The sequence below is a fragment of the Haliaeetus albicilla genome, chromosome Z (genome assembly GCF_947461875.1).
Source record: "Haliaeetus albicilla chromosome Z, bHalAlb1.1, whole genome shotgun sequence".
NCBI classification, from domain to species: domain Eukaryota; kingdom Metazoa; phylum Chordata; class Aves; order Accipitriformes; family Accipitridae; genus Haliaeetus; species Haliaeetus albicilla.
In genome coordinates this window covers 2830004-2857898 of record NC_091516.1, presented here as the reverse complement: position 1 = coordinate 2857898, position 27895 = coordinate 2830004, and the positions used below count along the sequence as shown (strand labels likewise).

Here is a 27895-nt window from a genome sequence, read left to right as displayed (position 1 = left end):
AAACTGGGAAATATCTTTTGAGGACTCTGACATCTTGACATGTTTCTGCCAGTCTGCTGGAGTGAAGGGGGATTCAATGCAGCAATACTCTCTGGGTGGGTCGCATGCCAGGTATTTGGGAGGTTTTGGGTTCTATTCCAGACTTTGATTACTTTTTTAGGGCAAACTGCTTCCTTAGTTTGTGCTTGTCGCTGCTGTTTCTGTTCTGCATGGGTGTATTCTCTGGCTTTCCATTTTAATTGCTGCCCTGAACCTCAGTCTGGGTTGGGGTGGTGCCCGTGTCGCAGGGCAGAGGCTCTCAGCAGCTCTTGTCTGCTGGCCGCGCTTCCCCAGGGTCACTGTGCACCCAGAGCTCACCACTGAGGGCAAAAGGCAAAGAGATGTAAATAACGTCAAATGTATTTGGAACCTTGCCTTCTCTGGGGGCCCCGCTTTTGCAGAGGGGGTGCAGCAGCAGACAGGTATTTTGCCCTGGCCTGGACTCTGTCCTCAGTTTCCGAGTGAAAACAACAATGAATTACGAGCGTGTGCCATCTTACCAGGTTCTTACTCTGTTGCCTTCAAAGTGAGAGCAGAGAGGTTGTGCAGCTCTATTGGGCAGCACAGGGAGACCTGCAGTGCATCGAGCCATTATGGTCTAATGCAAAGGTATTTTTAAGTTTTCTTGGCTCACATTGGGCAGCTACATTTGTATGAAGAGCTGTTCCTCCACAGCTGTCTATAACATGTCTCTCTGGGGGTGCTGGTGGACAGGCCGTTTTGTTCTGACCATTTCTGCCACCAGACCAGACCTGCCTTCATTAACGGATAACCAAATCAAACAAAACCTCCAACCTTTCATTTAAGAGACTGCAGCAAACCACGTCAAGGTCCCACCAGTCTGCAAAGTTGACTGACTTTGCAGCTAACAGTAAGTCTTACAGTCTTACAGTAAGTTAATAAGGAAGCTTTTCTGTTGGCTTCATTGCACACAGATTACAAGACATATGTGGAAGTGTTTTGTGTGTGTTTTTTTTCTTTAAAATGCTAATTAATCTTTCATGTACTTACATTTATATGGCTGTTGATATGCTTCTGATGTATTGATTAGCTGGAGTTTTTCTCACAGATGAGAATAAACAGTGTTTTTCTATGTACAGTACAGTGAAGGAAGGAACAAAGTAATTGTTCTGTAGGTCTTCATCTCTTTTCTAAGCTGGCACTGTTGGTGCAAGGCACCAGGAACTCAGGTAAGGAAAAAGATGTAATACCTGTTCTCCTCTTGGTTCATTGGCAAGACTGCTGATTTCTGTCTTCAGTTTTACCATATTTTGGGTTTGGTTATAGTTAAATCTCTCTGAAAGTCTTGTTCATTGATGAATTATTGTGTAAAAAGTACTCTGGGTTCTCACTACGACAGCTGTGTGAAGATTTACAGCCTTTCTTTACTAGAGAAGAAAGCAGTGTTTGGACTTAACGCAATTTCATTTTTCGCAGCAAGGTATAAAAAGCATAATAGCATATGTGGCTAAAAACCTAAAATAGAAAACAATTGCACATTTCATTTCAAACTTTTCAAAATGAAATATTTTGTAGAATTGTTTTAAAATAAATACTTTGCTTTTAAAACTTCCTATTGGTTTGGGGGGGTTTTGATGCAAAACAAAATGATAATGTTCTACTGTAACAGCCTGTCAAATTTAGGGTTGATTCAATCCCATGATGAGGGGGAAAAATCTTTTGCATTTTTCAATGAATAAATAGTTTGTCTGGAAAATGTTTTTCAAGTTTACTAAGCATTATTATTTCCTAAAGACTGCCTATAACCTTCTACTTCATCAAATAAAGTTTGATTGACCACTGGAGTGAGAAATAGGCTAGCTGTTCTGTCTTCAGCTGTTGGTAGAAAATTTGGATGAGCTTTGAATAGTGATGGTTTGTGGTTTAGACAACTTCGTCAAAACTAAGAACAACACAAAGCTTTGTTCCTAGGAAGGGTTCACTGCAGCAAAATGCTTATGCAAAGGGGGCTTATAGGCATGTGAAAATGAATTGGTTATGGGGTAATAGATAGGGCTGCTTACTCTTAAGGTCCTTTTTGTTGTTTTACACATTTTATAGGAAGATGTGTCTCATGCTTTTATTCTTATTCCTAGAAAATATTTTTGAGAATACTTCTAAGCAATTAAGAGCAACAACAGATCTTTATTTGTCACATTCAAAATGATTTATAAGCAACTTCTTAAATAGAAATAATGAGCAGTCATGATTAGTACTCCTGATAATAAATGGCCAAAAAAGCCATTGTGACTTCCGGTCCTTAAAGTATTAACTAAATTAATGATAAATGTGTATCACGCATTATTGCCCCTTTCTAGGTACAACGCTTAGCAACTTTGTATTGTGAAGCAGATTATAGACTCTGCAAATTAGAAGAGATGTTTCTCTAAGGGTGCAGGCGTAACTATAAGTGACAGATTCTTGAGCTTTTGTTACCTGTACGTGTTTAGATGGACACCTCCACTACAGACAAGACTATGTTAATGTACCTGATCCTGCTGAGCCTGGTGATTGGGAGCAGCCAGGGGTGCTACTGTGAACATTACCCATGGGGGTCATGGTCTGCCTGTTCACAAACCTGCAACTATGGCACACAGACCAGGCACAGGTAGGGCCAAACTATCTCACTACTTCTATGTTTCTATTTATTCCCTGAGAAAATACCACTTCTGGGGAGGGGGACCTGTGTCTGAAGTTCCAGCTTCCATAATATACTGACAAAAATTGTCATATCCAAGTGTTTACCAGATGAATAGATTACATTTTAATTGCAATACTTAAAAATTACAAAATTATGTATATAGAGCATTATGGTGCCTCCAAACAAACATGTGTCTGCCAACACGTGTTGTGAGGAGAGAACAGCCAGGTCCTAGGAAGGCCTTGCCAGCAGCATGCATTGAGCAACCAGCCCCTGTGGGCACATGGGGCCAGTGCTCAGCACCCTGCGCCAGGAGCTCTGCTCAGTGCAGAGCAATGCTATGGGAGGGATAAGCTCCAGCACGGCAAGCACACAGAAAGTTCCTCCCTGTATGATTAGTCTTATGACAGCAGTTAAAGTCAAATAAAGATTCAGCAGCACCAAATTAGATGCAATTCAGTGGTATACTCTAAACTTGTGAGAAATTCCCTCTTTTCCTCCTGGCTTTCTCTGTAGCTATTCTCTAGGACATTTGAAGGACATGAATCAAAAAGAATTGCTCTGTAAACTTAAGGCATATTTGGATTTTTCTGTTAATATTCTGCAACTACCTATTATCTATCAAGTTTTTTTTCATTGGGCTCAAATAATTTCATTTATCAGCCTTCACCCACAGTTAAAGAACATCTACGATTCTACGATCTGTCTATGATTCCTTCCTAGAATAACTTGTTAATTTTTTTCAGGCAAATAAGAATGGATGAATATTATAGCCAAAACTTCTGTGACCAGCTATGCACAAAGCAGGAATCTCGTGCATGTAACCAGCAAACATGTCCTATCAACTGTCAGCTTGGAGACTTTGGCCCTTGGTCAGAATGTGATCCATGTGTTAAAAAACAAGTAGGTAGAAAATGTGTTATATGTGTTAAATGCAAGAAATTATGCCTAAGGGATCTCTTTGTTTCAGACATTCAGCTTTATCACAATTGATCTGCAAAATTACAGTTTAAGTTAACAAGGGAAATGGGTTATGAATTACAACAGTAGAAGATGGAGAGAACAAGTTAAAATAAGCATATCAAAACAGAAAGGTGTGATTTAGTAGCATAAATCCATTTATGAGAACTTACTTCAAAAGTTCCATTGTCACAGTTAAAGATGAGTTTTCCACATAAAGGATAAATTAAGCTACAGAGTTTGCATGTCTGTTCAAGCAGGAGAAAGTAATGGAATATTTAGCTTATCCATAGCATTCTATACATTCTAAAGACAAGAAAAATAGGACCAAATAAGCTGTTAAAAAGAGTTAACTGGCAAATCCTAACCATAACTGGCTAGAAATGCTTGGGCTATATGTTACACTGATAGTCAGGATCAGTTTGAGATTGCTGTTAAGAAATCTGGAGCACCGTTCCACCAACCTTTATAGCCCACACAAAAACCAGGTGGATGTTCTTAATATCAGTGGAACAAAGCGCAGGATTGTCTTTTTTTTCCTCTTGGGCTTGTGTCCATCAACTGATGGTGGACTTTGAGGTGAGATGGCAGAGAGGGAAGAGGTGAGATGGCAGAGAGGGAAGAGGTGAGAAGTCAGGTTCAAGTGGATTTAACCTAAAGAAACTGAGCTCTGGCAAATGTAAGGTTGTAGGGAGTGGAGGGGAGCAGAGTGCAGATTATTTGGGGTAGTTATGTGGCTGGTGGGTCTGAGCTTTGAGGCTGACCATAATAGCAGCTCTGAGGTTCTGTGCAGACAGAGCCTACAGCTCTCTGAATGTCCTGCTCAGCTTCAGAAATCCATGCCTGAAAAGCAATCTTGAAAAACCTGTCAGATATCATAAGTATTTTTTTACATACATATATAATTTTCTGATGCCCATGCAGGATGAGGAAGACCTGAAGAAGTTTTCTAGGCGTGAGATGTGAACCACCCTGTAGGGTTCCTATCCTGCAGCTGGGATGGAGAGTATGAGAGCAGAGCAGGGAGAAACAGTGAGGGAGTGGGAGACAGCAAACAAGCTGCAAGAGCTGAAAGGGAGCATTGCTTGAAATTGAACTGATTTTTTTTGTAATCAATATCCTCTAAATGGCTGAGTTTCTTACCTATGCATCCATATATTGAAGCATTGTTCATTTTTATTAACTTTAAATATTGATGCAACATATATGCTGCTTCAAGCAAAAAGGTGCTTTTGTGGACTGTGATCCATTTTTTCCCTCCAAGCTATAAAGATCACTGCTTGTGACTGCTTTATAAATGCAAACCATAAGAATGGAGGACATGAATTCCAAGGTAAGTGTGAAGACTAGTGTAACCAAGCTCCCAGTGAGAGGAAAGGATGAAGAGGTGGAAGCTCACACAAATAATATAGTGAGTGTTGTGGATCCCAAATGGAGTACAAGGAAGGGTTATCTTCAGCTCAAAAGCTTTCAGATGGTGTGCTATTGCTCCTCACACTCTCCCTTCATAGTCACCCAGTTACTGATTTTTACTAGACATCTTCCTGCATTGTTTGACTCCAGGATCTGTCTACAGGGAGGGAAGTAACAGAAGTCTGCAGGGAACTGTGCTTTTCCAGTGGGAAAAATTCCCAGAGGAGGAACTGTTCAGTCACATGCAGACAGGTCTCACCAGCAGTCTTTTGAAATGGAGTGGAAAATGTATATGAAGTGATTTGTCTAGCAGCCTTCAGCTTTGTTATTCTGCACGGAGGGTACTGACCTGGGCAAAGAAAACCCAGTGAGCTCCACATTTTGGTCCCAGATCTTCTTAGTAACAAACTTTCAGGAAAACCATTTCTGTCCTCCCCAGTCATCCAGTGCTCCTCAGAGAAGAGGCCCCAACAGCCAAGACAGCTGGTTTGGGGATGGGGATACATGCCACTGTCAGAATATTTCTATTTCAACAGAGATGATAAAGAACAGGAAAAATCTCCATAAGGCTGTTCACACACAATTTCCTACCATACCTTTAAAGCTGAAGATACAGGGTCTGAACTTTTGATTACTCCAGTGATGTAGCCCAGGTTGTCAAGTGTTTAATCATGTATGCTACATCAGAGCTATGGAGGATCTTGGATTTTAGTTCCCTGCCTGCCTTACCTGCGATGATGGTGCAGCAGGATGTAAGGACAAAAATAACTGATTATTTCCTTCAGGGCTCTGATTTTCATAAAGCTTCAGCAGCACTGAGGCATGTGGCTCTGCCTGAGGGGGCACCTAACTACAAAAACAGCTCACACAAACAACCCTGGTGTTATTTCTTCTGCCTTTCAGTTTCGTGTCCGGACACTCCTGAGACCATCCCAGTTTGGGGGTCAGGCCTGTACGGAGCCGCTGGTGGATTCCCGCCCATGCTTCCCAACTAAGCTCTGCAACATAGTGGAAGTTGATTGCAAGAACAAATTTCAGTGTGAAAGTGGTAATGATGATCCTCATTGTGTAACTGCTGCATTATTAGATAGTCAAAAGTTTAGACATGGGGACAAAAAAGGTCCAGATGATCCAGACCTTGTATATGCCATGCACAAATTCCAGGGAAAAGGAGCAGGAAAAAAAGTCTACTTAAGGGTTTCATATGTATTAGTAGCAGCATGCGTTTGTAGTTTCTTCTGTAACTAAAAGTAATTCAAGTGCAAACTCTAGCCTGGGATGTCAGTATGACCATGACAGCTAGACAGTAACACTGTTCCAATAATATTTCTTTGTACAAATTTTTCATGTACAAACATATCTGAATATAAACTCACACTATTTTTATTAAATTGTGAGTATTTCTTGTTTACTTCAATTTAAATATAGCTGATTAGCCTCAAAATAACTTTATCCACATATCCTTTTTCTAAACCTTAAATTAAGCCTTTGCAGGTTCAAAGCAAGGCAAAACTGGCAGAACTGAAATGACCATTTCTTATTGGAATAATCTAGGTATTATTCTGCCTCACTGTTAATTCATATGGCAAATTCACACCTTTACTAGGGAAAAAGGCAGACTGACCTTTTCTGCATTCAGACATGATGAATCTTTGCATAAAGTTTCTTGCTGTTGCTGTTTCTCTGGTGCAGGTCGCTGTATTGCAAAAAAATTGGAATGTAATGGAGAAAATGACTGTGGGGACAACTCTGATGAAAGAAATTGTGGGAGGAAAAAGACTGTGTGTAACAGAAAGTATGAGAGCATCCCAGGTGTGCAGTTAATAGGCAGTGGGTAAGCCTGCTTTGTTTATTTTTCATGAACGTGAGATTGTTAGCTTGCTAATTTACATAAACAAGATGATCCCTAATTAACATGTGATAGTATCCCATTAAACCACATAATCTCTCAAATTAAAATTAACAAGAAATTATGAAAATGCAACCAAACCACCAGGCTAGGACTTGCCCACTGCATCTGCCAGTCCTGCTCTGCACTGCAGGTGCACCAGGTAAAGAGCTGTCAGGGAGCACTGCTGTCTGAGTGACCCTTCCTGCCTCACAGCAACCACAGCATCACGTACTGGCAACTTCCAGCTCAGTTATGCCAAGTCCTTCAGAAATTTTGAGGATGGTCCTCTACAGATGTTTGTCTATGATACATTTCACACAATAGTAACCATCATCTCTTCCAGACTACTAATTTAAGCAGTGTAAAACCTAAACATGGCATGCCTATACCAGGTAGTCTTGCATTTTTTAACTGAATTTTGAACTCGGTGCACTCCGGTAACATCACTTATGGTAGAAATGGAGAACTGCTTCTTCATTTTCCTAGGCCATTTTCAGGTGTTTCTCTGCTTAAGAGTGACTATCTCAAGCTGACATTGGGATTATCTAGAGGGTTAGGCACTGCTGGGAATTAGGAAACAGGCTTGCTACTATGGCATTTTTCAGGTGAATTCAATGTGAATGAGAAGTTCTTGTAGAGGAACTTCATTCAAATCAGTAACATAACCCAGATGCTCATACCGTTTCACTCAAACCTACAACATTTTCCATGCAGCTATATACCACTAAATGTTTCAGGTCTGTATGCCTTTCTGGGATTGTTTAATCTCTGGAAATGATTTTTTGTTAGATTTCACATTCTGGCAGGAGACAGCCGAGGGGAAGTCCTTGGCAACTCATTCAACGGAGGACAATGCACAACAGTGAAGCACAATGAGACAAGGAAATCGTATCGTGTTCCTGCGAACCTGGAGGCTGTCAGCTTTCAGGTATTCTGAAGCAGCAACTCCTAGCTGAAAAACCATTGCCATAATCACAATCCAAGTTATGTGCTCAAGCCTTAGGCGGTAATGGGCATTTCAGGACAAGATTTCTCAACCTGGTAAGGCATGAACATGCTCCAGGTGATGTGTGGAAATGGGATAAATTGAGCAGTCGGGTGGTTCTACTCACGCCTTTCCGATCTGTGTCTACTCACTGCATCATATATCAGAGTCAACATGATAGATTTGGGTTTCTTTCCTGCTTTCCTCATGGCTGTGGCCATGTCTTTGTTCTGACTTGGTACCAAGGGCTTTGCTCCTAACCCTAACATAATCTGGCCAGAGACTCATTCAAGTCCAAAGCTCATTTCAGTATCACTGCTGTATCCTTGCAGTACCAATGGCTGTCCTAACTCCAGCTTCCTCCTAGTCACCTGCAGCCTTGGGACACAGTTCCTCCCTGAGCCATTTCAGCCCTTCAGTCCTGCCTGTTCCCTGCCCAGCCCGTCTGAAGAGCAGCAAGGAGAGGAGGTGGACACCAAATTGGGGAGGAAGGAGGACAAGAAGTACACAGTCTGGGGAGGAGTCTTGCAGGACAGGCCAAGGACAAAATGAACCTGGCTTGTATCTTATAAAAAATCTGGGAACCACTGATTTGGGGAGGCCTGATATTTTAGACTTTTAGACACTGATATTTAGAAAATTCTTTGAATGCCATGGTTAGGGCATAGCATCTGGCTGTGCACATATCGGCAGGCCCTGTCTGAAGCCAATAGATACTGCATTGGGAAGGAAGGAATGCAGGACATGAAAAAGCTCAACTAATGGACGAAATCTGAACTGCTGACTTTTGCCACAAGTGCTGTGAGTTGTTAGTATTACTTTACAGGAGCAACTGAACAAAGGACACCTAATATGTTCCATGGAAACTGCAATTGGATTGGCCATAACATGTAGGTTTTGTCAATAATGGTGAAAAATTACTATGTGCAGAAATACCCAATGGGGAAAAACAAGCCTTGTTTTGCCCAGGTCTCTTTAAAGCTGTGTGGTTTATTAAGTTACTGATGTCCATTTGCAGAACTGTTAAGGGTTTGTGAATCTCACCTTTGGGATCTATCTTTGAGATCTATATCTTTTAACTTTTAGAGCAGCCTTTGGTATAGAAGGGTCACTGGATCAGGCTTTCTTCTTGAAACTCCAGTGTGTTTTCATGCAAAAGCATATGACTTCTTGGAGAATGGAAGTGGACTGGGGAATGGACCACCTCACCTCCCAAGGTCCTTAGCAGCCCTATTAATTAAACAAGTCTAGAGGAGGGAAAAAATTGAATCTTTCAAACATCCACAGGGTTTGCCTGAGTATTGGGAAATGAATAATTTCTGAACTGCTTCTAAACTTGTCTTGGTGCTTTGCACAACAGCATCACTGAGGTGTACTAACTTGATCAGGCAGGTTTGTGCCCAGTTCCTTTCCACCCGCCCGTAGTCCATCATACAATATGGGTGCTAACTCTGCAAGTATACTCTAAGACTGTATTCTGGAAAGCTATTCATTCCTCTAGCTGGGAATTAAGAAGGACGGACAGAAAACATCAAGCTCTTTGCCTTGTATAATATAGAAGCCATGGGACTGGGACTTAGTCATAGTGTGGACATAGCATGAGGGTCTGAGACTCTTTCAAAACTGTGTTGAAACACTTGTTGAAAATTATTCTTAAGCTTTGGTCCTTGGGGGTGGGGAATTTTTGAAGAAAGTATTAAGCGCTTTTTTTTTTTTCCCCTTGTATAAATGCTTATTAGTAAGTCTACTTCTTGTATTCGTCTTGCTATTAATCTTTCTCAGTCTCATCTTTGGTGTTAAGAACAGTTTTTTAGCTTACTGCCATGTCTCAAATAATCAAGCATGTTTCTCTCATAAAAAACCCCAAGAATTCATTGCTTAATAGGTTTATGTTTCAGATTATTATTTGGGAAAATGCATTTTCCTTTACTGACCCCCAGGTAATGAATGAAGAGGATGATGTAACATCAGAATTCTACAATGATTTAACTCCCCTGAGTGATAGTGCTCATGGAAGTACATCATCTGCTCATGGTGCTCGAAGATCTTCTGGTATCCCATTTTTATTCTCAAAAAAGACACGGGTTGATGTCACATCATCTTCCTCCTTCAAGAAAGCCATTGAAGCCTCATATGAAAAGGTAATTCAATGTTGCCTCCAATTTCTTCCTTTCATTTGATTTCTGTCTGCTCATTTCAGAAAAGAGCTATCAAAGGCTATTTTCTTTATCAAGGCATTGGCATTACATTTTTTTTCAAAAAACACTAGAATTACACATTTAAAAGTTCCTTTTCTGATACTACAGTATGTTCCTGGTTGTAACATACCTTCTGTAATGCAACATGCTTTTCTGTTTTTAGTATAGAAATCGTAGGCTTTTTCCACTTAAGAGAGCATAGATTTCACATAGATTTGAGATTTTTAGATCAGGTAAACCACTCCTTTCCCTGTCCTAGTTACAGATTAAGAAGGCAGAATGCGATGTAGTAACAGTAGCAGACAACTCTAAAAAGAAATGAAGTGTACTCAGGAATGTTATACATATGCATGTACTGGGAATTAATCTACATCAGCTTTTTATTTGGTAGCTAACTTTCATATTGGAGTCTTATGCTGCCAGGATGCACTTGGTCATAAAGATAATCTCAGAAATAAGACATCCACAGAAAAGTTTCTGAGAATAGCAAAACTTTTTCCCTTAAAATTCCGCACCTTTAATGCAGATGAATACTGTGGGATATAAGATTATGTACTTTTATAGTTTAATGGCAGTAAAGATTAAAGATTAAGATTTCCTATGATGGAAGTCTTCCACAGGCCTTGCTAACTTGTCTTCATGGTTAAGTAACTTGACTGCTTAATTAGTCCATTACTTCTAGTTTGAATTCAACTATACTGAAGTTCTAGCTACCGGAAACTATTGACTTTCGTTCCCATGTAGATACCTGTATACAGATCAGGCTTCTCTTTTGTACAACTGGTAAGTTTGTTTTGGTGGAATGGTGGCTTCTTATTGGCTTAAACCCAGACCAAAGCTACTTATGGAGATGTTAATTTAAATGAAACTTTTATCAGGAAAGTTTTTTCAAGGTACATTGGGTTTCAGCATTGTTGTCATGAAATCCCAGAAATGCATATGAAATAGCCAATAACTTAGTCTGGTGTTGGCTAAAGATGACACAGGTTAAAATCCTTTCTTAGTGGACCCATAGCAGGAGTTTTAACTTGGGTCTTCCTCATGTGTTCTACCGTATCATACGGGAAGCCTCTATTTTTATCTTTATCTTCATAAATTTTATTTATGTGTGTTTGTAGATAGATGTATACTTGCATATGTTTGAGAGACTTATAAATGAATTTTAAATACTTTCTTAAATAGTGAAAATAGAAGTTTATACAGATCACTTAAAAGGACGGGGAACTTACCTGGGCTTTGGAAGGTCAGATTCAGGCTGATATATTAAACTGTGTGCAGAAGGCTTTCACATAAGCATCTCAGGGACTCTGGAGGGCCCTAGCCACTTGAAATGTCATGCATTTTTCCATATTGGCATGAAAGAAATATGAAAGCTTGACGTTTTTCAAGTTTATTTTTGTTTACCAGAAACTTTTTTAGCTAAGCTAACTGGTCCTCTAGTATGTCTTCTTGGTTTCTGATCCTTTAATCATAGAATCACAGAATCATAGAACCATAGAAGATTTGGGGTTGCAAGGGACCTGTAAAGGTCATGTACTCCAACCCCCTTGCAATGAGCAGAGACATCTTCAACTAAATCAGGTTGCTCAGAACCCTGTCCAGCCTAACCTTGAATGTTTTCAGGGATGGGGCACCTACAACCTCCCTCAGCAGCCTGTTCCAGTGTTTCACCAATGTCATTGTAAAAGATTTCTTCCTTATATCTAATCTAAATCTACACTCTTTTAGTTTAAAACCATTACCCCTTGTCCTATCACTACAGGCCCTACTAAAAAGTCTTCCCCATCTTTCCTATAAGCCCCCTTCAAGCACTGAAATGCTGCAATAAGATCTCCCCAGAGCCTTCTCTTCTCCAGGCTAAACAAACCCAACTCTCTCAGCCTGTCCTCACAGGAAAAGTGTTCCATGCCTCTGATCATTTTTGTGGCCTTACTCTGGACCTACTCCAACAGGCCCATGTCTTTCCTGTGCTGAGGACCCCAGAGCTGAACACAGTACTCCAGGTGGGGCCTCATGAGAGCAGAGCAGAGGGGGAGAATCACCTCCCTGGACCTGCTGGTCATGCTTCTTTTGATGCAGCCCAGGATACTGTTGGCTTTCTAGACTGCGAGAGCACATTGCTGGCTCATGTCCAGCTTTTCATGCACGGGTACCCCCAAGTCTTTCTCCGCAAGGCTGCTCTCAATCCCTTCATCCCCCAGACTGTATTGACACCAGGGGTTGCCCCAACCCAGGTGCAGGACCTTGCACTTGGCCCTGTTGAACCTCATGAAGTTTGCATGGGCCCATTTCTCAAGCTTGTCCAGGTCCCTCTGGATGGCATCCCGTCCCTCAGGTGTGTCAACTGCACCACTCAGCTTGGTGTCACCTGCAAATTTGCTGAGGGTGCACTTGATCCCACTGTCTCTTGTCATTGATGAAGATATTAAAGAGTACTGGTCCCAGTGCGGACCCCTGAGGGACACTACTTGTCACTGACCTCCATCTGGATATTGAGCTGCTGACAACTACTCTCTGGATGCAACCACCCAGCCAATTCCTTATCTGCCAAAGAGTCCACCCATCAAATCCATATCTCTCCAATTTAGAGAGAAGGATGTTGTGGGGGACCGTGTCAGAGGCCTTACAGAAGTCCAGACAGATGACATCTCTAGCTCTTCCACTGTCCACTAATGTAGCAGCTCCATCAGAGAAGGCCAGTAGGTTGGTCAGGCAGGATTTGCCCTTAGCGAAGCCATGCTGGCTGCCTCGAATCGCCTCCCTGTCCTCCCTGTGCCTTAGCACAGCTTCCAGGAGGACCTGTTCCATGATCTTCCCAGGCACAGAGGGGAGGCCGACAGGTCAATACTTCCCAGGGTCCTCCTTTCTACCCTTTTTAAAAATGGGTGCAATGTTTCCCTTTTTCCAGTCTCCAGGGACTTCACTTGACTTCTGTGACTTTCAAATATGATGGAGAATGGCTTGACAACTACATCAGCCAATTCCCTCAGGACTCTAGGATGCATCTTGTCAGGTCCTCTAGACTTCAGTATGTTCAGGTTCCTCAGGTGGTCTCAGATCTGATCTTCTCTTGCAGTGGGAGGGACTTTGCTCCCCCAGTCCCTGCCTTGAGCCCCATCCACTCGAGAGGTGTGGGAAAAGAGATTGCTAGTGAAGACTGACGCAAAAAAGTTGTTGAGTACCTCAGCCTTCTCCTCGTCCGTTGTTACCAGTTTGCCAGTTGTGTTCATCAGGGGGGTACACTTTCTTGGACCTTTCTTTTCTGGCTCACGTGCCTACAGAAGCCCTTATTATTCTTTGCATTCCTTGCCCAGTTCAGATCCAGCTACGCCTTGGCCTTCCTGACCCCATCCCTACACAACCAGGTAGCATCCCTATACTCTTCCCGGGGCACCTGTCCCTGCTTCCACTGCCTGTGCATTTCCTTCTTGCCCTTTAGTTTGACCAGTAGGTCTTGACTCAGCCATGCTGGTCACTTGCCTTCCTTTCCTGATTTCTTACACCTAGGAATTGATAGCTCTTTTGCTCTATGAAAAGCATCCTCAAAAATCATTCTTATCACCTCCTTCATGTCTTCTGCTTGCATCGTGGTAACTGTCTATGGTAGGGTTCAGCTTACATATCCGTAGGCAACAGCAGTTCCACAGGGATCTGCGTATCAGCTAATTACCCTCCATTTGTATTGATGAAGATAAATGGGTGGGTTTCTGCATGTCTGTTAACTGAACAGTGCCCTAGTAGGGGTGTAGAGGGAGCCCAGGTGACCATCTCTCACTCTTCTCTGTATAAATATAAGGAAAGATTCTTAAAATGAGACTGGAATATTATGTAACACATTTCATTATAAACTACTTTACTAATATTGCCCATCATGCTCCATGTTGTTATTTTTGTATACTATTTTCTTCACTTTTTTTGTCACTGAATTCCCATGCTGTGATGTCAAAGGACTGCTGAAAGCTTTGTATCAGAATTTGTGCCCATTCCCTTAGCCCATGTTCCTATTATTTCTGGCAGGAGTTAATTTAGTTGGACTGCTTGAACTACAATTCAAAAATTGAGAGGTCAAAGATAGGAGGCCATCTGCAGCCCTGGGGATGTCAGGCAGGGACAGACATGATTCTGTGGCAACTCTACTTATGATATTTGGGATGAAAGATTACTTAATTAGCATGTTTTTGTGAAATACTGCTTTGTTAGAAAATTGCCAATTAAAACTACTGGTTTTAATATCAGTCCAGCTCAGCTTGTGTTTGGTTGCTTTTTGTCAATGAAATAGCTTGTATAACAAAACTGAACTTGAGTACTCATACTTGATTTAGACCAGGCTTTCTTTGGGAATAATCATCCCTGATCTACTAAAATTTTGTATTAACACCTGGTACTCATGGGTGAAGCTTGCTACAGGCACCAGCATTTACCACTATGATAAATCATGTGCCCAGAAATAAGTGGAGACTTTGGAATCCAATTTCCTGGGATTGTTCTACAAGTGAAGGTTTCCAATATTGTGCATGCCTCAGGGATTTAACATGGAAATCACTGGGTTTGACAACTGTAAGTTAAATTGCTAGTAATAAAAGCACTTAATTGCTGGTAATAAAAGCACTTAAGATAATTTTACTAGCAGAAAATGCAAATGCAAGATGCATGTCAAGCAGAAATTCATATTTAGCATGCAAGTGCATGTTAAAACCAGCTAAAGTTTTAGAATCAATATTTGCTGAAGTGGCCATGCATGTCATAATTGAAATGTTAGCTGGCACAGCTGAAAGTTGAGGGTCAGAACCTAAATCACACCAAAACCCTGAAAAAGATGTTACCACAAGGTATTTTAGGAGCTGAATATGATCTGGGAATTGTTACATACCCTATTTCTCCCATTCTTATTCTCACTGCAGCAGAAAGTTGAGTATCCTTAGCTTATTTTCCAATGTGCAAACAAGAGCACTGAAATGAGCAGTGCTGTGCAGAACTGAGAGCTGAGGTCCAGCTTGTATGTTACATTGCTTAGTCCTGGCTGGGAGAACCCCCTGTTGAGATGCATCCCTGTGTCTTCTAAGCCAAGTGACCTTAGAGACAGAAGTGGAGTAGAGCCAACCTATCAGCAGCAAAATTCAGCAGAAGAACCCATGTATAAATCAGTAACAAATTGTTTTATAATGAGTCTTTCCTATCTGCTGGTTGGTCATTTCCTCTTTTCCTGCTGCTGCTTTTGCTCTTTATCTTTTTGCTTAGGCCTTGTGCCATCAGTTCCCCTTGTCACTCTAGAAGTCCCTTCTTTCAGTATTTTCTATTCCTTCCCTTTCTAATTATTTAAACTCCCACATAAACAGCCTCTAGCATTGCAGAAATATATGAATTAGCTGTTTCAAAAACATCAGTATTTCCTAAATGTAAGTGATGTTTCTGGTTTTTGAACTTCCTCCTTTTTTTTTTGCGCCTTACATTAACGGCCTGACACGTGATCTTGATGAGATCTTTATCCCTGTGGTTTAGTTTTAGCAAACTGTTAAATGGTGAAACTTCATAACAGTGAGTTAGTATTCAAAACATCCACTCACTAGATCAGTTGCAAACAACCCATGGATACTTATAAGCTGAAGCCTTTCCTCTGAAACTTTTGGTTCTCTTATCAGTTGCTGGTGTATTTGTTATGGCAGGAATCTTTTTGCTTTCTGTTTGGTAGGTGCTTAGAGAGTCCTCATTTTTATTGGAATGGTATATACTCCCACAATGTAAAGCAGTAATGAGCATTGTCCTCAAGAACCTCACAGGGCTCCTGGAAACTCCAGGGCTAGTTTGTTTATGGTTGAAACAGCATGATACACAGGATTAATTAGTTCTTGCAATGTATCTCAGGACATACTCTTGGCTTCTCTACTTTCTGCAGTTAACTACCTATGAAGGTGCTAAGAGTCTCCTTTTCTTATTTCTAGAATTCCAACTTTATTAGAGTCCATAAAGTAATTTCTGTTGCAAACTTCACAATGAAACAGTCAGATCTGCAGCTCTCAGATGTCTTTCTAAAAGCACTTAACCACCTGCCCCTGGAGTACAACTACGCTTTATACAGCAGAATATTTGATGACTTTGGCACTCATTACTACACCTCTGGGAAGATGGGTGGTTCCTATGACATTCTTTACCAGTACAGCTCTGAGGAACTGAAGAACTCGGGTAAGTAATCTTTAACAAGGAAATATCACAATTTGTTTACTAGCTTTTCTTATTACTGTTTTTACGTCTTACACTACATAGTAAGTTCTCCAACAGCAAGAAATCCTTTAGACTTGCATAGACCCAGAAATTACTCACACTGCCTAAATATAGAGCAAGAAGAAATTTTTGCTCTACACTGTCTTAGCTTGAAAAGTTCAAGAGGTTCCTTGCTTGGTAAACATCATTGTGTTTAGGGAAACCTCTTAAGACCTTCAGATCAAGATCAGGTGCCACCAAGAAAAGGTGTTCCAGCATGCTTCAGTGTGGGACTGAGGTCTGACAGGTGTAAGTGGTACTTTTTGGGATACAGTCATTAAAGTTGTTGGTACTGATTAGAAATTACTCTAAAAATATTCCCATGGCTGCCAGATTGTCAAAATGAAAAGACAATACCACAAAAGTGGAAATCTAAGATCAAAAGCTGTGATCTTTAATGCCACTGCTGTAACTTGCATGGGTATGGGTACCTAAAGGGGATGGTAAGCATGACTCAATCCAATGCTGTTTGTACCCAGCGAAGCAGGTGCCTGCATTAGTGAAGTCTCCAGTGGTGGGTGAGGAGCAGGGAGACCTGCAATGGCTCACCTTGGTGTGGGAGCCTGGGGGCATGGTGCTGTCATGTAACATGGTTATGGTGATGAAGCTGCTGCTCTGTGGTATTTCTAGGCCTGGCAGTGGATGAATCAGTGGAGTGTGTCCGAAGAGAAACAGTAAGGCGTGTGCTCTTCTGGAAGAAAAAGAAAGTCAGTACCAGATGCACCACAAACAGGATGACTGTGAAACACGAAGGTGACAATGATGAGAACAGGGCCCATGTCCTGTTACTTACCCTGAGAGATAGCATTCCCCTCAGCTAGGTGCCCCAGGTGACCTCCCAGCTTTGTCGGACTACAGATGCTCTTCCCCCTCTGTCAGAGGAGCCAGTGTTTCACTATCTCTGAAGCAAGCTGGAAACACCCTCTTACTTGCAAAAGAAATTATGATGTAGGAGCACTCTTCTCCTCGAGCACCATCATTGGGGATCTGGTGGCACTGGGTCTTCCAGTGAGTCACGGATCTGACAAACATTCCCCATGGCCCTGGGTCCAGGGCCAGGCATGCTGAACTGGGAAATTGGCATGACTAGAAACCTGTGATCTTGACTGAGTCCCTGATCTTCTTTAATGGTTGCTCTGGGCTCACTGAGAGAGTTGGGCAGCAATAACACACTCTCTGATCTTCCCCTCCCATCTTCCTCATGCCATGCAGACACCTAGATGCAGAAGTTCCCTGGCAATGCGAGATATGTCTCAGGAACTGCAGAAAGTTGGTGCATTTTCTGCAAGAATGGCAAGAGTTATGTTCTGCATCACTAAAAACAGGGATTCCATCACTTCCACCATGCTTTTGTCCTCGTTTTGTGATCAATTTCCATTACTCAGGTGTTTACAACTGGAACTAAAGATCCTGCCTTGCAGTGTGTTCTTCTAGAGGAACCTGCTGTATCCCCTGCATTTTCCACAAGTGTCTTTTGTAGTTCTGAATATCACCATGGCTGAGGTCTCAGACACTTTCATCTGGAAGACTATGACAGGCTGCTGTCATAGCGGGGATTGTTTTTCTGAGCTTAGACTTCATTCTTCCAATGGTAGCTTCAAAATATTAATCTTAGTATATTCTTTTATATCCTCTTACACTTTTTCTTAGAGCTCTGTTGTTAAATCCACTGTCTTTGGAGGCCTTTGTCTGATAATACTATGATGAAATCCCCTTTCAGGCTCCATTTTGGAGTCAGCCGAACGGTCAGTGTCCCTGGTAAAAGGTGGCAGGTCAGAGTATGCGGCAGCTCTGGCCTGGGAGAAAAAGGGGGCTTTTCCAGGACACACAGTCTTCTCAAACTGGCTGGAATCAACAAAGGACAATCCCATGGTGATTGACTTTAAGGTAAGAGAAGAACAAGAAAAATTGGGATAGTAAAGCACTCAGCAGCTCTTCAGAGAGATCTGCAGGTGTTTTGCCTTTTAAATCGGGATGGTGCTGTGTGTGATATGAATGCACATACATATTGGTGTAACACAAACATACAAAACATTTATTAGAACCACTTCTTGTACATGTCGGTTTATAAGCCACAGCAGGTTTGCATTGCCCACAGACAGTGAGAGTAGGAGGGAAGAATATGAGTAAATTACTTCAGCATCAGCAGGAGCTCAGGCATGGGCAGGGCTTAGTTACTGTGCAGGAAAGCAGTGCATGGTGCTGGGAACATTTTTTTCCTTGTGCTTTTTCCCTTGTGAGGCCTATGTTGAAAGGTATGGCACATAGGTAAACTGAAACAAAACAGCAATCCCCTGGTATCTCTGTCCTGCTCATTTAAGGCAGTGTGCCGGTGCTGTTTTAAGAGCACTGAGCTGCCTCGCTCCCTGGCTGGCACAGCAGCCACTCAGCAGCAGCAGCAAAGCACTCGAGGCAAACAGCAAAACCTGCCTGAATGCAGCATGCAGTGATCTTTCTTTCTCCCACTGCAGCTGCTGAGCTCCTGAAGGCAGTGTAGGCATCTCATGTGACAGGGACTGGCTGTAAGCAAACCCCATGTCATCTATGATGTCCTGAATTTTTAGACATGGTATCCCACTTGGGTGGTTTTCCATTGGCTCACAGAGCCTTAACTTGGGGGCTTACAGAGCCCTAAATTGGGGAAATAAAAGCAATATAAACAGGATAATATAGATGTATAGCACTGTCATGCTCCTTCAAAGCTTCCGTAACTTTCAACACATCTGAATCGTGTGTGACAGAGCTTCATATGTAGGCTCTAATGCCTTTAAAACCCTGCAGCTACCCCCAGCAGGACCCTGCTGTGTCTAGGTAACTGCTTACTGAATGGCTGTCTACCAGGTGTCACCCATCGTGGATTTGGTGAAGAATGTGCCATGTGCTGTGACCAAGCGCCGCAACCTGGGGAAAGCCCTGAGAGAATACGCAGGCAGGTTTGACCCTTGCCAGTGTGCCCCATGCCCCAACAATGGCAGACCTGTTCTTTCTGGGACGGAGTGCCTCTGCCTGTGCCAGGCTGGCACCTACGGCAAAAACTGCGAGACACGAGCTCCAGGTTACAAATCAGGTATTTGGGGTGATACTGTCACAATGTAAATACAGTCCTTCTGGTATCTATTTGTCAAAGATGAATCTGACATAACCTTCCCTTACTAAATCCATAGCACTTCTTACTACACGGCGATGGACAGAAAGTATGAGAATAAAGGATTGAAAATAAAAAGTCAAACTGAATAGGCACAGCTCAAAAGAAATTGTAAGATATGCTAAGAGATTCCTTAGCTACATAATTAAGATACTAGGAAATGAGCTGTTCAGCAACAACGATGAAGTTGAGATCAAAGCTAATTGGTACAAAAACTAAGAAACCCATTCCTTAGTTTTCCTTATAGCCTCTTATGCTTAATACTAAATGGCTAATGGAGATAAAAATTGGTGATTACAATATGGAAGGAAAACTCAGTTATCTTAAGCAGAGGGAACATAATAATAATTCTAAAGAATTTAAAGAAGAATTTCATGCAAACAGATTTTTGAATGAAATTGGCACTAATACCATACCTATGGGAAACAGAAGAGACTTACAGTATTACATTTATTATTACATATATTTATATTCCTGGATTATAAGGGGACAGAAAGGAAAGTCACTTAGGCAGTTACAGGTCTCATTATCTGCCCCTGATAAGGAAATATTTTGAAAGAAATAAAGAATTGAGGATATGCAGGTAGAGATGAATATAGAAAGTTTATTGCATACAGAAAAGAAAGGGTGTATAAATAAAACTTTTTGTATATGCTTCATGCTGGCACAGACAAAATACCCCAGGGTTAAGAAGAGACAGTAGTGTTTTAATTTAGCTTGCATGGAATGTAGATTTGGGGTTTAGACATGGTGTTAGAGCTCAGATTTATTTAATAACTCAGTAAACTCTGAGCTATCTAAAAAGGTTGTCAGCATCACGAAAACTCAAACATCTGAGTGTGCAATAAAAGTAGAAAATAAGCTGCTTCTGGGTTTGAACGTTACCTGCAGTTAAAACTGGAAAGGAAGATATACTTAGGTTTTATTGAAGCAGCTGGAATTTGGCTGACCATCTCTTTTGAAAACTTCACATTCTAGATACAATCTACTCCCTTAACAATAACAATTTTAAATCCTCTGAAAACGGCTATTGTGAGTTTACCACAATCCCTCTCATAAGTGGTGTTAAGAGAAATACTATGTATGGTACCGATCTACCGAAAGATGGGATTTCTTTTACCTCTTGCAGTTGCTGTAGATGGCCGCTGGGGTTGCTGGTCCGAATGGAGTTCATGTGACACTTCCTTCAAAACAAGAAGGACCCGGGAGTGTAATAACCCCTCCCCGATGAATGGTGGGAAGCCCTGTGAAGGTGAACAGGAAGAAGTGGAGGACTGTTATGTCTCTGTGTTCACAGACAGGTAAGAAGATGGTAGATCAAAAGATCTCCATAGTCATGGGGCAAAGTTAAGGAGTCCTCCAAAATGGCTTTGTGACTATGAAGGAGAAATAGCAGATAACTCTCCTGTCAGAACTTCTGTGATGGGGTTGAGAGAAGGAAAGGTCTGAAAATCTTCGCAGCTTGCTTCAAGTTTTGATTTATTCATTGATTATTCCTAGAAGATGGCTGAGGAATTACATACTAAAGTATGCCTGTAGGTCTCTTAGCTGCTTTGCATGGCTTCTTGTACAAAGCCATGGAGAACTCATCTGCTTCTGTTCATGGGAGTTTGCAGTTTCAGGTTTTTTAATATCACATCCTCTTCTCTTAGATGTTTAGGTCTGAACTCAGTCTCAGAGAGAATTCCACTGAAACTACCAAGCTTTTCATATTCCTGCTTTGAGCATGGCTGGTGCAACGGTTTTGCACGGTTTCAACTTAAAATCCTAACTCCAACCCCAAACTGGCTCAGTTTCTTGGATCTTCAAGAGCAAGGCTTTGTACAGATTGAGTTTTTCTACTGGAACCAAAAGCTGAATCAGGATTTTCATCATTCCTGCTGTAATGACGACAGAGGAGGTTCTGGAGTGGATAGGAGAGGATTAAAAGCAATGGGCTCCACAGTTCTTTGTTACTGATCTCAGTTAGACACCACAGGCTGTACATCTCTATGCTCACAGAGAACAGCCTCCTTTAACTATTGCCTGATGGCAACAGGAAGCTTTTGACTGTGCTATCTTAAACCCTCTCAAATGACATGGACTCCTTAGAGACTTCCTCCATATGCTGTTCTTTGCCTCTTTTTCTTACTCTGTAAAAACATTTCATGAGTTATGTCAATAGAAATTGTAGCCCTGTATCTATCACTTTTTTAGTGCTCTCACAATCTCCCTCCTATCAATACCTGCAACTTCTGATGTCCACCATTTTTTATTCTTTTATTTAACAGAATAAAGTTTTTTTTCACTGGGCAGAGATACACACGGACACTCAGCATTCCTGTCCAAAGTTCCTGACATTCTGCCGTTGTTACTTAGTGATGCCAATGCTTAAGATACATCCTTACCAGCAAATCCTTGTTTTTCAGAGGTGCTCCTTGTATAAATGATGATGAAGCCAGGAGAGAAGAGGATGTTTTGATTGGTGAACCTGAGTCTGGATGCTCCAGGCCAGACACACCAGAAAACAGCTTTATCAGGGTGAGCATGAAAAATGAGTGATACAGAAGGAAAGTGTAGTAGTTGCAGAGCTGGGAAATTTTACAGCTTCTTTGTTACATGTGCCTGATAACCAAGCTAGCTACTGTGCTTATGAGCATGTTGCTGTGTGTGTGGCATGTTGCGGGACTCCACTCCACCAAAGCCCACCAGCAACTGAAGCAAAAGCAAGGTAAAATCCATTTCAAACAGTGGTCCTTGAATTCTTGTTTTGTAACCATGACATCCGTTAGTGCAGCTGGGCAAACATATAATTATATAGGTGAGTGGATGACTCATATTTCAGAGCTGGAAAAGCACACATTCATTACATCAAATCATCAGGCTTTTATCATTGTTTCTTTTGACAATGTCCAGTCTCGTTACCATAGATTTTTGAAGGGCTTTTTTGCTTCTTTTTTGTAGAATGAAAAGAACCTGTATGCTGTGGGGGAAGAAGCTGAAATTGCCTGTGTGAGTGGTTATGTCCTCAGTGGCTATCAATTCCTTCGGTGTCTGCCAGATCAAACCTGGACGCAGCAACCTGTTGAATGTGAACGTAAGAAAGAGAAAACTAATTTAGCCCAGCAACAAAACAGAAGTGGAAGAAAAAGAAACAAAATAGATTTTAATACAGGTTTTAACAAAAGAATCTGTAATGATATCTGAAAAGATAGCATTTTAAGAAGGTATTTCATGTAGAAGTGGCAAAAACCTACTGAGTCACTACATCATTCCTCTTTCAATTCAGAAGTGTTACTATTATGTACTTGTAAGGTTATTGTAATATTGAATGCTTTAGAAAATGCTCAGATGGGTGCTGTGAGGTCCTTCTTTTGTCTAGTTTTAAATACCTTTAACAGAAGGACTCATCTTTTGTTTCCAGACTTACATAGATATCTTTAAGTTGATGACAGTTATGCTGAAGAAAGCGTTCTTAAAGCAGCTCATCTAATGCTTTTTATATCAAATGGATGGTGTGTCTCTAAGCACCACCACCCCCTCAGGCTGCCTTGAAAATCCCCACAATAAATCAATGCCTTTGAAGTACTTATAGTCCAGTTAAGAATTAAGGATCAGAACTGACCTGGGTTTGCTAACAGGAAAGATTCCGGTAGTTTTCTACAACTCAGTGTGATTTCATTGACTTAGTCTTCATTTTATCAAAAAAAATCTCCCTGAATATACTTATAAGATTTCTATTGGCATTCATATTAATTGTTTTGTTAATAGCTTAATTAAAAAAATGCAGTTAATGACATTCTTATTTTTAAACTGTAAAATTAAATTACTTATACTAGCATACCTTAGAAACACATAATTATTTAGTTATTTATTGAAAAATATTTTTAAAGACTATGACAGTGCACTGAAAATTTCTAGACTTAATTATGTTAAATATTTATTAGTTTTGAATGTCAGTCAAATGTTCAGTGTTACTGAGTATCTTTATGGCTCTTCAGATGAAGCATTATGACTTGCTGTAAATATCCATACACCATAAAACCAACAAGAATTATACTTTTTTCTTGTTTATTACAGCCTCGGCATGCCTCAGGCCACCAACATCTGACAGTGTCACAATTTCCCCATTTAAGCAACAGTACAACATTGGTGAAACCATGAAGCTGAGCTGCCCAGCTGGGTTTATAGTCACTGGCCAAACACAGTATACCTGTGGGAAAGACCTGTCCTGGATACCTCCTATTTTGACATCTATTACATGTGAAAAAGGTTAGTATGCCTGCAGATACTTTACTGTTTCTATACTGCTGTTATTAACAGCACAGTTTATTTTAGCTAGAATTAGGAGGCAGATGACTGGTTTTAAGACACATAGCAACTGTTCATTAATTTTGGTTTTACTTTGTGCCTACCGCAGTACCATATAATTTCAGCCCCAAACTTCTCCATTAAGTTCAGAATTTTTGTGTGCAATGTACTGTACACTTTAATTATGAAATTGAGATCCTGAAACTTTTCTTAAAAACAAAACAAAACAAACACCAGCTGTATTAACAAGGCTTTATGAAAGCAAAGTAGGAGAATGCATTCTACTGAAACTTCAGCTTCTCTTCTTGTACGGGATTTTCCAGTGATTTTTGCAAAGACTGCTATGTACTTGTGGAATCCCAACCACAGCAGGTTTTGAAGAGAGGAATATAGGATAAATGGAAATAAATCCATTTTAGGTTTTACAGCAGGAGTCTAAAAAATTTCTTTTTGCTTTTTTACTAGTTACAATAACTCTCACTCCTCTGTTTCAGATGTGCAAACTACTATTAGAGGCATTTGCAGTCCAGGACAAAAGCAGGTTGGATCTCAGTGTGTTTGTATGTCTCCAGAAGAAGATTGTGGGTAAATTAAGTACTTTAATTAGAAAAAGTCAAGTCAAAGTTTCTCCACTGATAGACCAAGAGTCCATTGTGACAAAAAACCCAGGAAGTGTAACAAAAGACAACAGCAATTCAGGGCTACTGTCTGTTCAGATATTAGCCAGCTATGCCTCTGTATCCAGATTACAGACCCATTTATCACTGTCATCACCTTGCTATAATAGGTTATGCTCCTTGTGTTTGAGATTCACCTTTTTCAGATGAACATGCTACAAAATACACTGTATGTTTCAGTCTCCAGACCATATACAAAATACGTAAGAATTGGATTTACTGTCTCTTTATGCACCATGACCTTCACAGACCACTGAGCCTTCAAGTGAATAGAGGGTTATCCTAGAGGATTTTTTAGTAAATGACTGGCCAGGGTGGAGGTGTAGTGTGGGTCTGGAGATAGGAAAGATAAGCACAGTTTGAATATGAGCTGGGCAATTGTAGGGCTGAGATCAACATATGTTCCACCACAGGGCTCAGAAGGTGATAGACAATGTCAAAAGTATGTAAGCCAAATCCTCTGAAAGCTAGAGAGGTTTTGTTGACTAAAGCTGTAAGCTTAACTCAGGAACATAAACAAAGTGAGTTGTATTGCTCCCTGTCTTCGGGAAATGACTAAGCTCCACAAAATGATGCTGCTTGGAAATGCCTGCACTTGCTGAGAACAAATCCACTCAGGAACCAAGAGCAATGCAGAAGGAAACTACAAGCAACATGGCTGGGTTTGCCTGCTGTTGTTCTCAAACTAACTGTGCCTCTGAGGCAGACTTGCACACACAGCTGCAGGGCTGCATTAAGTCAGATAAGCCACCCCAGGGCCTGTGGAAATTTCACATGCATTGTGGAGGTAAGAGCACCTCCTGTTTTCTTGTGCAGGCACATGTCCTTCACCTCCCATCTGTTGGACAGGACCAAAGCTTCCTCATCTCACAGCACTGTGCCATATCAGGTCCAGGTCCTGCAGTAGCTGGGACAGCCTTAGGTCTTCAGACAGATATCTAACCTGTCCATGGCTTTGTTGTGTTTCATCCAATGCTGGTGGAGCGTTTAGGAGCATGGACTTGTTCCACAGCCTGCTTAAAATAATTTTTCTTTTTTTCTTGGGACAGCCACTACTCAGAAGACATCTGTGTGCTACACGCCGTTTCTGAACAGAATGTGACCAAGCCCAGCTGTCAGTATTCAGCTGAAATGTGCCTCGGAGAGCAGTCATTTCATTTCTTGCATGCTGGCCCTTGCCATGGTGATTCCAACCTAGACTGGGCTATTGAAAGGGCAAAGCTCTCTACAAATAGCTTGAAGAAAGTGCCCTGTGGCTATGACACCTGCTACGACTGGGAGGAATGTCCAGGTATGACTTCTGAATGGTGGGATTTATCCAGCCCTTTGGATCTAAAAATAAAACGTGCTGAGTCCTTCACTGCTCCAAGAATGGGACTTACAGGCACTGTGGTCCATCTGAGCAATTTACAGTGAGAGGAGCATGGAAGTGTGGTCAGCCCCATGACCCTGCTAGCAAGTGTTACATTTAGATATGTGCCTTTTCCCTCAGGCACAAGTGATGTAGCGTTGCCACTTCCCATTAGTAAGCCACAAAAGGAACTTGGAGATTAAGGGAACTTCTTCAGGAGAATTAACATTTGAATCTTTAATCACAAAAATGTAGTCAGCAATGTTATCGCCTATTCCCTGTGAGGCTACTGTAACTGCTAGTTTGTACTTCAGGAGTTAATTTGGGCCACACCCTCTATAGCATATAATTAAATTATGAAATTAAATCATGATACTACTTAAAAAGCAAGACTGGGGCCATCAGGCTTAATGGGATTTTAATGGTAAAATCTGTAAATACCCATATGTGAGAACTGTGTTTATTAAGAGTTTTAATGAACTAGCTAAGCTGGTGAAATCCCTAAGAGGATTATTTTATAAACACTGTTGTGCAACTTGGCTATTTACTGTGTAACTTGGTGATAAGAGCAGTGGGTTTTCCTGTAAATGTCTGAGGTGCTGGCTGGCTCCACACACGTCAAGCGCTTGCCAGGAAAAGGCTGAGTGGCAGCCACGCTCATTCCTTCACTTGCTTCCACAGACAAATGTGATCCTTATCACACCTTGTCTACTTATGATAAATAAGGCATCAGCAATGTGCAGCAATCCTAAAACCCTGTTTTGAAGATGCAAGGTTTCTGCAGCACAGGATTTGAAGTAGGTGCCTGTAAAATTGCTGCACAAGATGTTGTTCTTTGTGGGGCCAAAGCAGAGGGCATGACCAGGCATGCCCCTCAAGGGACATGCTGTGGTGGAGCCTCTAGGAACCTTGGGCTCCTGGGAAGATGGTTATAATTTAAAAAAATATTGGGCTTATTTATTCCAGAGCCCCTAGGAAGCCTAGATCTGCTCCAACTATGGAATTGGCTTAAAGCTGGATCCTGTGCCAGCATCTCAGTGTTTTTCTCTCAAAAGCCTACAGAGGAGCCCTGTTCCGTGAGGAAAAATGAGAGAGAGGAGAAAAACACATAAATTAAATAAGTTTTCATTGGACTTTCCTCCTTGCCATCTCTACAAATGTCAGCTTTCTCATGACTATGCACAAACATTTAGGAAATGGAAGTTTTGGTTTTCCTGAGAATGAGTAGTTGGTATCAACATAGAGGCAGAAGATGCTGCAGTACCATGTGAAAGCAGCTAAACAGGAAAACACACATTTTTCATATGTTTTAAAAAAAGGGAAGGCAGAAACTTAGTTTCCTGCCTAGGGAATTTCTGGGAAAGAATATAAAGATTTAGAATCTGATTAGATCAGAAATGGGTAATGAAATAACCAGCAGGACTGAGCTTTACCACAGGCCAGCAGCAGGTAGCTTAGCATTCCTAAAGGGAGCTTTAATGAAATAGGAGCTGACACAATATGGACCTTAAGACTCCATTTCACAGCAACATTGGGTGCAAGGATAATTGGGAACAGAAAGTCAACTTAATATCTTTTTGTTTAGAAGAAAGGTCAGGGAAAGCCAATGGATGAAAATAGTTAAGATACTTCATTTCTGCTTCTGTATGGGCACTGCTGCAAAACCTGATATTTAAAGCTGCTTTTGTCTCTGTACCTAATACTGTACCATCTTGTGTATGCATTATAGGCTTTTTGTAACTAATGTATCATGAATCTCCAATAGTGTTTTTCCCTGTTGGACTTTGAAATGTTGTCAAACTATGTGATTTTAGTCATGACATTTGCAGCTAAAATTCCAACTCATTCATTCCCAGAGACACAGACCCAGTGCTTCTGCCTCATGCCTTACCAGTGCCCCAAAGAAGAGAGCCGCCTTCACTGCATCCAAATGGAGTCGACAGGGAGGAGGAAGACAGTCAGTCATTGCACACTGGCAGCCATGAAGTGTGCTGGCATCAAACTCGAGGTGCTGGAGCAGGGACGTTGCCTGGCGTAACCCATCAAA

At 41.3% G+C, this 27895-nt stretch overlaps 1 protein-coding gene across 2 annotated transcripts; it reads left to right on the top strand.

Annotated features, from left to right (window-relative positions):
• Window positions 1-24: 24 nt before the first annotated feature.
• C6 (complement C6) lies at window positions 25-27895 on the top strand. 2 transcript variants are annotated; one of them, XM_069777046.1, is made up of 18 exons: window positions 25-111; window positions 2490-2647; window positions 3427-3583; window positions 5957-6101; window positions 6746-6887; window positions 7734-7872; window positions 9870-10070; window positions 16067-16307; window positions 17016-17138; window positions 18106-18272; window positions 19227-19452; window positions 20660-20831; window positions 21939-22050; window positions 22474-22606; window positions 23590-23781; window positions 24315-24405; window positions 25547-25788; window positions 27705-27895. In XM_069777046.1, exons 1-18 carry the CDS (start codon window positions 40-42, stop codon window positions 27884-27886), a joined length of 2895 nt encoding a protein of 964 aa, XP_069633147.1. In that variant the 5' UTR covers window positions 25-39; the 3' UTR covers window positions 27887-27895. The 2 variants fall into 2 exon arrangements, with proteins under 2 accessions (XP_069633147.1, XP_069633148.1); XM_069777047.1 differs by lacking the exon at window positions 25-111 and adding an exon at window positions 863-1229.